Source organism: Tribolium castaneum, chromosome 2 (assembly GCF_031307605.1).
Source record: "Tribolium castaneum strain GA2 chromosome 2, icTriCast1.1, whole genome shotgun sequence".
NCBI classification, from domain to species: Eukaryota; Metazoa; Arthropoda; class Insecta; order Coleoptera; family Tenebrionidae; genus Tribolium; species Tribolium castaneum.
Window position 1 is genome coordinate 3,535,622 of NC_087395.1, and position 14,012 is coordinate 3,549,633.

The window sequence follows — 14,012 nt, forward strand, 5'->3', positions numbered from 1 at the left end:
AATGGGTAAAACTCAGATCTAACATATAATTTCCAGAATATCACCAATGTATAAAATTCCTTTAGATACATCCCTATTTATAACATTACAGCGTCTATTAAGAACGACCCTAACAACTCCTCTCTATTCTATGTAAACAGGTTAGTCCAGTCAATTAATTAATTAATTAATTAATTCAAACACAGCTTTCTTGATCAGTGGAGGAAGTATCCTTGCCTTTCTTTTGTTTCCGAGAGGGCGCCACGTTAGTTGCTATGGTTTTAAAACTGATATCACGCCATCGCCTTTTGTTTTCAATCTAATCTAAAACAGTTAATTTGAAACCATTTTTCACGAAAAATGTAATCAAATAATCACCCGTTTTTAAGTATTTTTTATGAACGTTATAGGTGGCTATGACAATTTTCGAAAAGCCCCATTGATGTCTCATTAGAAAATTCTGTTTGCATATAATATAAACATAATATTTTGATTGTCTGTAGTTGGCCATGAAAAAATATTGGAGCTTCAATTAACTATTTCAAATTAGTTAACGCAAAACCAGCTAAATTATTCTTAATCAAGTTCTTTGCGATTAATAAAAAATCCGTGTTTTTAGACATGAAGTGTTAGAATAATTATTAATTTTATGATTGCCTGTCAATACCATAATAATTAACAAAGAAAGTGTCTATCTATACTTAGTTTCATATTAAAGTGCATCAAAGTAGGTGTGGAAAGGAATTACTTTAAGGTGGCAACCATGCGAAAATTCAAATGATCCATGATATGGGTCCCAGTTTCTGAGTTAACAAAAAATTTATTAAAACTAACAACGTAATTAAACCGTAAAGATTTTTGTCATTAAATTTGTTTTGAAAAATGACAGCTTTTGTGTGAATCACCCATTAAATTAAAGGAGCATTTAGACTTTCACAACATTCTTGATGCATTGTAATAAATAAAAAGAGTACACTTATGGTAAAAAATAATAAAAATTTCAATGCCACTAAACTATCTACAAAAAAATTTGTTATTTAATGATGGTAACACTTGCTTTTAAATTTTCTGCACATTTTTTATAGAATTATGATCTGTGACATCGTATTTATTTGTATAATATAAAATAACTAACTCTGATAATTTCACCTTTTCCATGGCCGACTACCATTATCCATTAAATATATTTTTCGTCAAAAGTATGAAGATATCACTTTATAATTTATACAAGGTGAGTTTTTAAAAACGGCAGACGCAATAGAATTTTACTTAAGTTCCGATTTCAAAAATTAAAGTTATTAATCAAATGGCTTTTTTATAATTAGAAAAATGCTTTACTACTAAATTTTAGTACAAACAGCTGAAATATAATATTAAAAATTGTTTAATAAGTTGAAAAAAAAATTCGTAAAAGTTAATAAAATCTAGTTCGATGTCAGTCAGACGAAAATATCTGCATAGAAAATACTCTTGTTTCAAATAATCTCTTTCTTTCAACATATATGTTGCAAGTTTATTTGGACAACTATTGGTAACATTTTTTTTATTTGTTGCTTTTTGACATTGCAATAACGGCATTGTTTTGTTTAATACCATACAACTAGATTTTATTACGTTTTATTAATTTTTTGAAACACTACAAAAAAAACTAATATCTTGCAAAATACAAAAAGAAAAATATAGGTTCCAATTAAAAATAAGAAAGTTGAATATAGTTCAAAATACTAGGTGTTTTTGTTTAGTATTTGCATCCTTGTAACTTGTTTATTAAAAAAATATAACAAACCACACTACAGGGTGCTCAAAAACTGGCGCACCAACTCAGTGATACGTTATTGAGAAGCAAGTGCAGATTACGGGAAAAATGTTGAAAAAATTCCTAAAGTTATATTTTTAAAAATCTGGAGCTACAAACTTATTGTGTTAACTTCTTTAGTTTAAATTTTTTTTTATATATTTATATGTTTCATACCAGGTAATTGTTCCGTAACAAAACTATGAATAATTATTTTAAAATTTGCTATCAGATTTTAGCAGTTTTTTTAATTTAATTTATTTAATTAATATGTATCAGACCCCATACTTCATGTTAGCGTAACAATAATAATAAAACTGTGATCCAAATAATTTCAAGAAAAACTAACTTGACAGTCAGTTGAAATTTGATTTAAAAAATGGAATGTACGAGTATTATATTCTAAAGAGGTGAGATCTGTTCTTTAGTGTATGACGAGATGGCATTTTGACAACAAATTGAATTTGATGGAAATAATTATTTTAGTTTTGTAAACAAGGCCATTCCTGTGGAAGGTAAACAAGAAAAGAAACGTAAAGTTTTAGTTTCTATGATGGTGGCAATTAGTCATAGACAGAAAGTATCTATAGGTTATTTCTTTACAAATGGTTTAAATGTACATTTAAACGTAGAGTAAATGTTTTAATGGTTGCTCAACAAATTTTTTAGTGGCAAAAAATTAGGTGTTTTTTTGGAAGAAAATTCATTACAAACTAAAATAGGTAAAAATAGTACATATGTTATACCAGATCTAGTACATATGGTAAAATTAATTAGAAATGCCTTTGGAGAGAAAAGAAAAATAATAAAGGGGAATTAATTGAATTTAATTGCTGGAAAATGAAGGTTTTCCTTTATGTAGTAAGCTAATAAAAAGGCATTTTAAATTTTTTAAACAACAATTATTAAGTAGGTATGTAGCTGAGACACTTAATTTTTGGTAAACATACATTAAAACTAAAAAAAATTAAAAATTATGATGCTACGATTGAATTTATTTTGTTTGTTAACAATGCTTTTGATATTGTGAATTCAAAAAATTTGAATTCATGATTTCAAAAAACCAATCAATGAAAAAAAAATTAAATTTACAATTTAAAGAATATATATACCTATTTTTAAATTAAAGCCACAATTGATTCTTGTCTTAATATACGTATAAAACATACTTGTAAAAACCATATCTACAAGCAATGTATATGTTAGGAACAAAATTATAAAAAAGTTGTTCATTTTAATCGTTTGCAGAACACCGTACTTTACAACTATTTTATTAGGGTACAACACTAACGTCCTTGATATACTCATAAGCATATACCAAAGTTCAATAAGTATTGATGAATAGTTTCCATAATAATTTAACAGTATTCATATTGTTGCGCGACCCTGTATATGCACTGTATTACTTTTCCACAAAAATAAAACAATATATAATATAAGGGTGTGAGTACTAAACTAAAACACCCGGTATACTAATGACATTGAGATTTTTTTAAAAGCATTAAATAGTTTATTTCATTTATTTATATCATTTTATTTATGCACTGTATTACTTTTCCACAAAAATAAAAAAAAATATAAGGGTGTGAGTACTAAACTAAAACACCCGGTATACTAATGACATTGAGATTTTTTTAAAAGCATTAAATAGTTTATTTCTTAATTTTTAAAATCGAACCATAAATAAACATTCTACAGCACCTGCCATTTTTAAAAATTCACCTTGTATATTTTTCATATCAGAAATAAGTAGGCTTTCCAAAGACGTCAAAACCAACTGTGGTATCTATTACAAAAAATACTACTTTATGTTATTTCAGTTAAACAACTCATTGAAAAAAAGGATTAAATTCTTCAAAAAAAAGTACCTTAATACCGTCTTTGTTTCAATACCAATAAGGCGAATATATGAATTTTTTATTTTCGGTAAAACTTAAACAAAAGATGATAGCAAAAAAACGGTTAGACCAAATTTACGAATTCTAACGAATGACCAAATAAAAAAAATTGAACTGAATCTTTTTTTTTTCAATTGAACACTCGTAACATACGAGACCTCCTCCTCCACTGACCGGTTTTAGGGCAAAATTAAAATTCCCGATAAAAGTTGAGAAATTTCTTGACATTGGATGGCAGAGGCAGTTGTTGGATCTTACTCTTCATGTGTCCACTGTACGGACTCATGTACATCTTCATTCTATTCATAGCATCTACATAATCACTCTCACTATCACTTTTATCATCATTGTCTGAACTATCATCACTATCACATTTTTTCGGCGTATCGACCCGTTCGATTTTGCGCCATTTCGAGCTCAATCTTTTCTCTTTCTCCTTCAAGCCTCTTTTGCACCTCTTGCTACTCTGCTCATCGTCGCTACTGCTCGACATTGCCTCGACCATATCCACGGGCAATTCCGAAATAAGCAGCTCATCTCCTAAGCCACTATCGAACTTATCTCGGTTATTTTTACGCTCGTTTTGTTCCTCGACAAGCATCGGTTCAACCGTGATATTGTAGCTCACTTTGTTTTCGGCTCGCTCTTCACCGGCCTCTCTGTGAATAATGACGTTGCTTTCGATTTTCACATCATCGGATTGTTTGCTACTGCCGGCTTCGTCCGAATTGCTTGTCGATGGAACAACGTGATTAGTTTGACGGTCTAAAACGTGGAAAGCTTCCTGCATTGTTTCAAGCGGATCGTCTAATGATGAATCATCACTGTCTGACGAAGGACCGTCTGAATCGTCGTCGTTGTTGGCTGAACTTGATGAGTTATCGCGGTCGGCTGTGGCCGTATCACGTCTTTTTTTACGAGCGATTGTTAACAAGAAGAAGTCGAGGAGCTCTTCGGAGGTTTTCGGATTAGTGTCCTTTCTACCATTTCTGTATGGAATAAAATAATGACCAGCTTTTAGGTGGTTCACGTAAGCAATACACTCTCAATGATATTGACATTTTACGTGAAACACCTGGCATAATCCATTCGCGATGTTTTTGGACAAGGTTTGGCTTTGGAAATTTGTAGGTTTTATGTGTAAATTTTTGAAAAATTAAAATAACTAAATGTGTCTCCAAACTGGTTTTCGGCCATTCAAGGAAAAATGCAACCTGACTCCGAAATTTCAAATTAATTTTAGTAATGTTTCTTTCTAAATACACAATTCGGTTTATATTTAACATATTTTGCGACAAAACTTTATATAAAATAAAGACGTAATACAACTGTTGAATATTTTTTGAAGAGTATTTTTCTAGTTTCTGGTAGTTTAGAAAATGGGAATCGGTAAGTAAAATGATTACTAATATTACTTTTTTATCTTTATAACTTTTGATGTCCCGTCCATTATCGGACTTTTTTTCTGTTTTTGATGTCTTTTTTTTAATTTTTTGACGTTTATAATTTGTTGTCCGTCAAAATAACCCAATAATTCAATCGAAATATTGAAAGGTGGAAAAAACTTTTGTATTGTACACGATTATAAAATTCACCAGTATCTTCTACAACCTCTCGAAGATAAAATAAAATTCTATGGGCTTGTAAAAGGTGAGTTATTTATGTTATTTCAAACATCTTCTAAAATGTAACCAAAAATACTAATTGCATTTACCACTTGGATACTACCTTTGATTTTTTAATGATTAAGTGAAACAACTATCTTTTAAAAACAATAATTGTCCATAATGAAATTTTAACAAAACTATCAAGACAAACTTGACAATACGCAGAACAATGCAATCGTGGATTAATTTTAAAATTTCTTAATGGCTACCGATCTGGTCAGTTGGAATCAGTATTTTTCAAGTAAATATTATTGGCTGCATCTAAAAAAACTTCAGAAATATATACTATTGACTAACCCTGTATAAAAAAATACCCTAAGACAACAGCGCTGAAATATGACAAAAATAACAGTATTTTCAAGTCGTGACTTTTAAGCTAATTTTTGAGGAAATTCCTCAAAATAATTGCAATTCTACTTAGAAAACATGTAACAACACTCGAAAGGTAGTGATGAATCAACAGTTACTAACTTTGAGTTTATTTTTAACAAAATTTCTAATTGGGAAACATGTAACAACTCTCGAAAGGTAGTGATGAATTGAAAGTTAGTGATTTTTGGGCTTATTTTTGACAAAAATTTCGTAAAGTAATTGCGTTACAAAATTTCCCGAAAAAATAGTGTGCCACAATTCCAAATGATTTTTGACCAAATTCGCGAAATAATTACGTATTTTGCTAAAAAGTGTGTTTCTTGAGCTAATAATTTAGTTTTCTTACAATTAAGCAAAACCTCACGAAGAAGATTTTTAGCTAACCTAGTTAATGGGCTAATAGCCTACAAAAAACGCAAAAAAGGGAAATTAAGGCCAGATTTAGCGAAATTTGTTGAATAAACTGAGATTTTTTTAGTTCTAACACAACTAAGACTAAAAAAGGCAAAAATAACACCGTTTACAACTAAATTAATGTGCAACTAATAAAACAATTATTATATTTCTGGGTGTAAGACGCAAGATAACTATTTTCGACATGATTTACTAAATTTTTGTCATATTTGGTCAACAAATGCAATTGATGTTGAAAAGTGTGATTTATTACCGAAATTTTATAAGAAAAATTAGTTTGTAGTTTAAATATTCTCAAAGTAATTTAATGAATTTAACAAAATAAGTACAGTAAGGGCCGGCTTATAGAAAGCTTTATAACAATTTAAATTCGTTGTTAAATGTTAACAACGCAAATTTTCTAATGAAATTGGTTCAATTTGGTCACGTGATCAGCTAACTACGCATTTAATTGAGGATTACATGAATGACGCTTCTATAAACCGGTCATGTGTTAAAATAGTTATTTATTTAATGAGTTTGAGTGTAAATCGGACGCTTTAATTCATGAGTGGATTTTTAAACCACGAGTGAAAACGAGTGGTTTATCATCCACGAGGCGAAATAAATGAACCGATTTACACAAAAACGAGTTGAATACAACATTTTATTCTTCGAAATAGACTAAATTGCTTTAAATTTGTTAAAAGTAATCTGACGTTTCGTACTGAGAAATGCCAAACAGTTGTCAAAACTTCCTTACACAGGAGAAAAACCGTAAATTTTGACAGTGTCGAAGAATAAAAATCATTAAACGATGAAAAAAAACAAAAATAAAGTGTTTACATTAAGAAAAGTGATTTTTCGGTTTGTTTTCAATGACATTTTTACAAAAAATCAGACGTCTATCTATAAAACAAAATGTAATTTTCGACATGTTTCGGCATCACTTTGTGATTTGTCGATTTATTTTGGACAAAATTTCGCAAAATAATTGCCTTTCTGGCTGAAAATACATTCAGAGAGGACATAAATGTGTTCAAGCCCTGAAAAAATTGTTTAAACACTATTTTTTTAGTCAAGTTTAATTAGCAAGGAAATCAAAAAAGGAATAAAAAAGAAAAACGACTTAAACGACTTTTTGGACGGTTTTATAAAAATCTTGTGAAACTTTATGACAAAAAGCAAAAACTACGTCGTTTTTGAATAAACTTGGTGATTTTTCGGTTTATATTTAGCCGAAAAATCTGCTAAAATGCTTTGGAAGAAGACAATAACAATGTGTTTAGCAAAGTGTTGTGAAAAAACTCAATTTTTACCTCTAGAACGTAATTAGACACTTGAAAGGGGCATTCTCGACCTCCGGGCTCTTTTTTGTTAAAAAATCTATCAAAAAAATTAAGGCATAAGTAATATTTATGTAGTGTTTCTTTGATATATTTTTAACGATATTGTGATTCTGACACAAAACCTAAAACCTACGAAATCGGTCGAAAAAAGCTTAAAAAACACTTATTTTGGAAGAAATTTCGCGAAACTATTGCTTTTCTGACTGAAAACCTGTACAGACATTCGAAAATAACATAAACCAAGTTATTTTGGGCCTAATTTAGCGTCAATTTGGCGAAAAATTGAATTTTTAGGTAAAAATCTGCTCATACTATCAAAAAAGAAATTAAAACATTATTTTTGGTCAGATTTAATGGAATTCCGGAAAAAAGTAAGTCAAAAAATTGATTTCCGAAATAGTTTGGTGACAACTCGGAGCTTTAAATTCAAAAAGTATGAAAAGGTCAACAGATGTGGTGTTTTTCCTGTTTATTTTAGCCGAAAAATTTACTAAAATACTCTAAAAGGAAGACACTTTCAACCTAATTTAGCGATTTTTCGATTTATTTTTTTGTTGTTATTTAAAAACCTACCAAATAAGCCACAAGTAACATTTATGTCGTATTTCCTCGGTGTAATTTTAACGATATTTTCCTAAATCATTGCATTTCTGACACTAAAACGTTCAAGTAGAAAAGAGCAAAAAAATTTTTCAATGAACTTAGCCTATGGGGCTCAACAAATTGGATTTTATAATTATAATTATAAATTGTTGACAATGTTTTGTTCAGTTTGCCCACATTAAGCTAGGTACCTTTGATCCAAAAACATCACGAACATTTTTTTTATACAAAATACTCACTTTTTGAGTGGTTTTTTCTTCTTGGACGTCTTCCTCGTCTTTCTAACATTCTTAACAGCCGGATGCTCAATTTCAATAATCTTCCTCAACAAATTCCGAATCGTAGTCCTGCACAATTCTTGCAATGACAAAGGTTCAATGTCAACTAGAAAAAAAAATCCAACACAACCCCTACTCCAATTCTATGCCAAAAATCAACTCACATGTCGGCACAATTTCCTGAGAACCTTGTTCCGGTTTAACGAGACTCGTAAACGAAACAGGCAACAAATAATGCGTTGACCAACTTGTCTCCGAAACTCTTCGCATTTCAACGAGACGTTCATTGATTGGCACCACCAGAATGCCACCAACTTTGATCAAATTTTTTATATGGCTTAGGTATTTTTCGGGACATGCAGCTCCACAATAGACACGATCGTACAAGTGGTAGCCGCTAACCAAGCAGAGACAATTGCCTTGCATGAATTTTGGTTCGCAAAAATCGTATTCGTCGATTGCGCCCGAGTGTTTTTTGAACTCTTCGAGGCGCAAGTAGGCGTATTGGATGACGTCATCGTGGAGTTCGATACCGTGGTTGATACCGTAGCTGCCTGATAAAAAATTAAAAAAAACGTCAAAAATCAATGCAATATTCTTTCAAATGATTTAGAATCCCAGCTCAAACCCGAAATTTCAATTATTTATGTTGTTAAAGATTTGTAAATAACCCAAAACCTATTTCAATCTCAAAAACTGTAAAATACATTATTTTTAATACTGGGTTCTCCCAGTTTGACCAGTTTCTCCTTTCTGTTCCTACCAAACTAAGAAGAGAGCACGAAAACATACTGATGTCAAAACTATCAAAAATATTACATATTTGCAGTAGTAAAATAAAATTTAGCGAAAAAAGAAGAGTATTTAGCACAAAAACCACTTAAAATGTTAAAAAAAAACAAAAATAACACCAATTTAAACCTATTTAAAAAAAGGATAAAATCAGTACAAAATTATGTTTGTATTTTTTCGCTCCACTTGAGTAAAATTTCCTTTATCACCATGCGAGAGATTGTCCGAGACTTTTGGATAAACCTGTATAAAAGAGTATTTTAAAATTTATTCTGTAGCGTGTTAATTTGATTTCTAAAAAAAATTTAAAGATAAATTTTAAATAAATTACTATTACATAACCTCCTTCCAAAAAGAAGCCAACAATAAAACCTCATTACTATTAAATTGATGATTTTTAGAATATCTAAACCCCAACTTAGCAAAATCTCATGAAAAAAGCAGTCTCTAGCTCAAAAAACGCTAAAAAAACAAAAATAACAATTTAAATGATTTTTAGCTTTTTTTGTGGAGTCAAAATAAAGCATTGTTGAGTGAAAAACACTCGAAAAAGTAAAAATAAAGTCACTGCAAAGTTGAATTTATATATTTTCGACCGCCCTTTAGCAAAATTTTGAGAAAATAGTAGCATTCAACCACGTTTTAAACATTGAAAAAAACTATTTTCGACTTAAATGTGATTTTTTTTAGTAATTATTCGGTCCAAATTAGCAAAACCGCACAAAAAAAAATTAACTCTTAGATTAAAAAAACGATTCAAAACGCTAGAAAAAAGCAAATATTAGGTAAACCAATTTACAACTACTCTACGATTTTTTTTTTACAAATTTTTGACGAAATTTCGCAAAACGGTTGCAATTTTGAATGAAAAAAAAGCACTAATGCGCCCAAAAAAATAAATAAACAGAACGTAGTTTCACTATCAATTCAGTGATTTTTGATTCGAATGACCGTTTTCCCGAAAAAATCTAAATTTTTAGGGGAAAAATCGTCCAAAATGCACCACCAAAGCAAAAGTAACACAAATTTCAACTTATTTTAATGATTTTTACGCTTACTTTTGACGTACGTAAAATACACAATTGTACTCTTTTGTAACCTTTTCTACCAAATAAACAATTAAAATCACACACAATTTTTGTATTATTTTCTGTCAAAGAGATTCAAACATAAAATGAAAAAGCAAAATCTTTAGCTTCAAAATTGGCAAAAAAGCAAAAGTAACACCAATTTCAACCTATTTTATTTGTGTATCGTTTAGAATAACGACGTTACGCATGCTTAAAAATTCAATTCGTGAAAATGTTTTGTCTGAAATTATTTATTTAAGAAAAATTGAGTTTCAGCGATTAGACTAATAAAACGATTTATTACTTTAGTCAATCTTCACTAATTCGGTTAGAAGACTATACCATAAAGATAAGTGCATTTTTTTATCTTCAATGAGATGTTGAATGTGATAAAACTTTACTTTTTACTCTACTACTTTTACTACTTTAATCTCTTGCTACAAATGAAACAGAAAATTCAACAAAGGTACGTGCATATTTTTTATCTCCAATGTAATATAATTGATACAGGGTGAATCAATAGTGTCAGATAAACTCTCTTACGGTGATAGAAGACGCCAAGTTAAATACAAAAATGATGTCAGATATTTTTCAAGCAACTTATTTTTTATATATTTTTGAACTTGTTCTCCCTACCAATGATATCGATTGTTTCCTATGATGTTAAATCGAATTTATTGTCGAATTTGCAAGTTTTTTCAATGTTTTTTACATCATAAGCCATTAATTTTGGTGATTTTCAACTGATATTTGTTTAATGTTACAAGAGCTGTCGTTTCCGCTAAAGTCAGAAACATAAATTCTGAAGTGCGAAAAGTTGAAGAGCTATATCTCGTGAATAAATGCTCAAACAATTTTTTGTCATTGAAACTTTTTGTTCACTTTGATGTCCTTTATCACACCGGAAAAATTGTCCAGTACTTTTGAATCACCCTGCATACATACAGAGTCGCTAAAAAGTATAGATACAGCTAAATATTGTCAGAACGGTTTAACAGAGCACCTTGGAATTTGGAAAACAGTTAAAAGTGTTTAAATTAAACTCTAACAACAGAAAACTCGTCCAATTTTCTATTTTCTACTTATTTTGAAAATACAATGGCACGAAGGTTCAAATTTATTAATTTTTAAGAGCATCTTTATCTGAATCCAGTGTTGTAACACATTTTTTATGTATACTGAATTACATTAAAAGGTAAAAAAAAAAATCAAAAATTTCGTTCCGGATTCCTGGAAAAGTGAAACTAAGTTATCTTTGAAAATACTACTATTAGCGATCTGTCACTTGTATGTTAGTCAAAAATTAAACCTGTGTGCAATAATTAGTTTAACAATAGTTTTGCAGCATAATAATCATGTATTTTGTGTTCAATTTTTTTTATTAGAATGTGTTCTTTTTCAGTTCGAAGTATTATTTTAACAATTATTATTAATTTATACAAAGCGATCAAAAAGTTCTTCTATCAACTAAGCTTAGAAATTAAAGGACGCGAAACTCAAGTCTAATGTCAAAGGAAAAATGTCAAAAGAATTAAACGAATTAAATTATTATTTAATTAAAAAAGAGTTTACGTTTGAGGTAAATTTTATTTTAAATTTTAACAGCAGGCTGAACTAATACACGACGTTCTCAAGTCATATGCCTACTTGATAGAAGGACTTTTTGATCGTTTTGTAATTATTTATTCTTTGATCAATGTTCAAACAGCAAAGAGCTAACGATAGATAAAATCAGCATTTCCAAGACTAACAATATTTTACATTTTACAAAATTTTATTAATTCGATTGTAATAGTATTTGTAATACGACTCCTTTCCGCCCTCATTACATATTTCTATCAAGTTTACCTTAAATATTGGTACAAGGTAGACAATTAATTAAATACACACGGTACGTTCAGATAATAACTTAATGTCATAAAAAATCTTTTTGCTGATATTTATAAGACATAGATAGTAGTAGATCCATATCTTTCATTATTTATTTTTAAATCGCATCCAGTTCGGAGATATTTAATTTCGAAATTTACGTTGAAATCAAAGTAGCCTATGACTCTGAAATTAAGTTGGCAACTTAACCAAATGTCACACTACTCACACTGCAAATGTTACCAACTTAATTTTAGTCACTAGCCACTTCGATTATAAAATGAATTGAAAAAAACACTTTCGAATGTATAGTTTTACCTAGAATAAGTCCAGCCACCGTGTTCAAATACCCCGTCCCTGAGCCCAAATTAAGAAAACTCAATCCAGGACGGAGCTTCAGTCCCTCCATAACCTCGCTGTAGATACAAGGAGCCGAGATATGAAAATTTCCATTTTTCCACGCCACATCTCTGTAGGCATCAGCTGGGGGCTCCGGTAGTAAATAGGCCCCCCTGTCCACAGCCCGGAACACCCTTTCCACCGATGCCGTCTTGATGTAATTGGCCTCGATGAGGTTATCGATGAGATCGTCGTTATTCTCACCTGCGCTCACGCCGGCCCCCATCTTAAAGCCACATAAGAAATTGCGTCACAAACTCGAAATTTGTTTACCTTTGGAACGACAAGCGGGCGAAAAATGCGAACCGATTACCAAATTTATGGGTTCATCAGGAACAATGATGTAATGGGTGATTACAGCACTGGTTCTTATGTTGTGACAACGGAAGTTTGGGGCGTTTTATGACAAGTTTTGTAAATACGGAACGACAACAAAGTCGACACAAAATCAGCTGAGATTGAAGTAATGGCAGATGAGATGCGCGGTTGCCACGTCGCAAGACGGCTATTTTTAAATTTTTGAACCAATTTTTTAAATTTTTTAATAACTGCTTAATGAAACGTGTATTGTATTTACTTTTTAAAATAATTCATACGTTATGACGGAATTTTTTCCTAAATGGGTAGAACGAGTTGAAATGGCGGCAAATTTGAAATATAAATGGACGAAAAAATTATTTAATTTTTTTTAAACCATAAATTTGAGTAAAAACATAAAACATAACAGTATTAACATTAATAAAACTATGCACATAATGTTTTTTTTGATTAAACTATATCACATTATTTTATGATTGTAAAATTAAGGTGGCAAGACTGATTTTTTAACAAATTAGCAAACGATTTGCCAACTGTGCCACTATCATACGTTTAAATTATAATAAGAGTTAATATTAAAAAAACTAAAAATAAAATAAATAACAAAAAACCACGCAAATAAAATAAATACATAAACTTTCCCCAAATTCTCTCTTAGAAAAAATGTGCTTCTTTTATCCATAAATTTCATATGTTCAAAATTTGTCTTGATTACTTTTTAGCATTGTATGTGTACTCTTTTCTGCTCAAAATAATTTTATAAACACTTTTTTATATTTTTATTACATTCTCTTTCTTTTCTTTTGTTCAGATTCTGTGGTAAAGCCGTGTTTTTTAAATTATGTTATAAATCCATCTTCAAATGCTTTCTTACAAATATTTTCTAGACATTACTCAAAACTATTTTGTATTCTTCGACACTGTAAAATTTCCGTTTCTTGATTTTTTTCTCCTGTGTAATAAACATTTCAGTTCATGGTAGAATTTTGCAACAACTCATTTGCATTTTTCAATGTGAAATTGAGATTTAACACATAATGCTTTTCTAATACAGAAACTTTCAATTTTTGCTTTATTTCACTCAAAAAAATTCATTATTTTTAACAGATTTAAAGCAATTTTAAGCCTTAATAAGTCTAATTGGAACAATCAAATGTTGTATTCAACTCGTTTTCGTGTAAATCGGTTCATTTATTTCACCTTGTAGATGGTAATTGATAAGCCACTCAT

At 29.9% G+C, this 14,012-nt stretch overlaps 1 protein-coding gene across 1 annotated transcript; it reads right to left on the reverse strand.

Annotated features, from left to right (window-relative positions):
• Positions 1 to 12: 12 nt before the first annotated feature.
• LOC656461 (protein-L-isoaspartate O-methyltransferase domain-containing protein 1) lies at positions 13 to 12,947 on the reverse strand. The gene is made up of 5 exons (XM_962991.4): positions 12,738 to 12,947; positions 12,384 to 12,690; positions 8,499 to 8,888; positions 8,296 to 8,440; positions 13 to 4,661 (listed from the first exon to the last, which is right to left on the reverse strand). The coding sequence occupies exons 2-5, from the start codon at positions 12,688 to 12,690 to the stop codon at positions 3,863 to 3,865; spliced, it is 1,641 nt and encodes a 546-aa protein (XP_968084.1). The 5' UTR covers positions 12,738 to 12,947; the 3' UTR covers positions 13 to 3,862.
• Between the last annotated feature and the right edge of the window lie 1,065 nt (positions 12,948 to 14,012).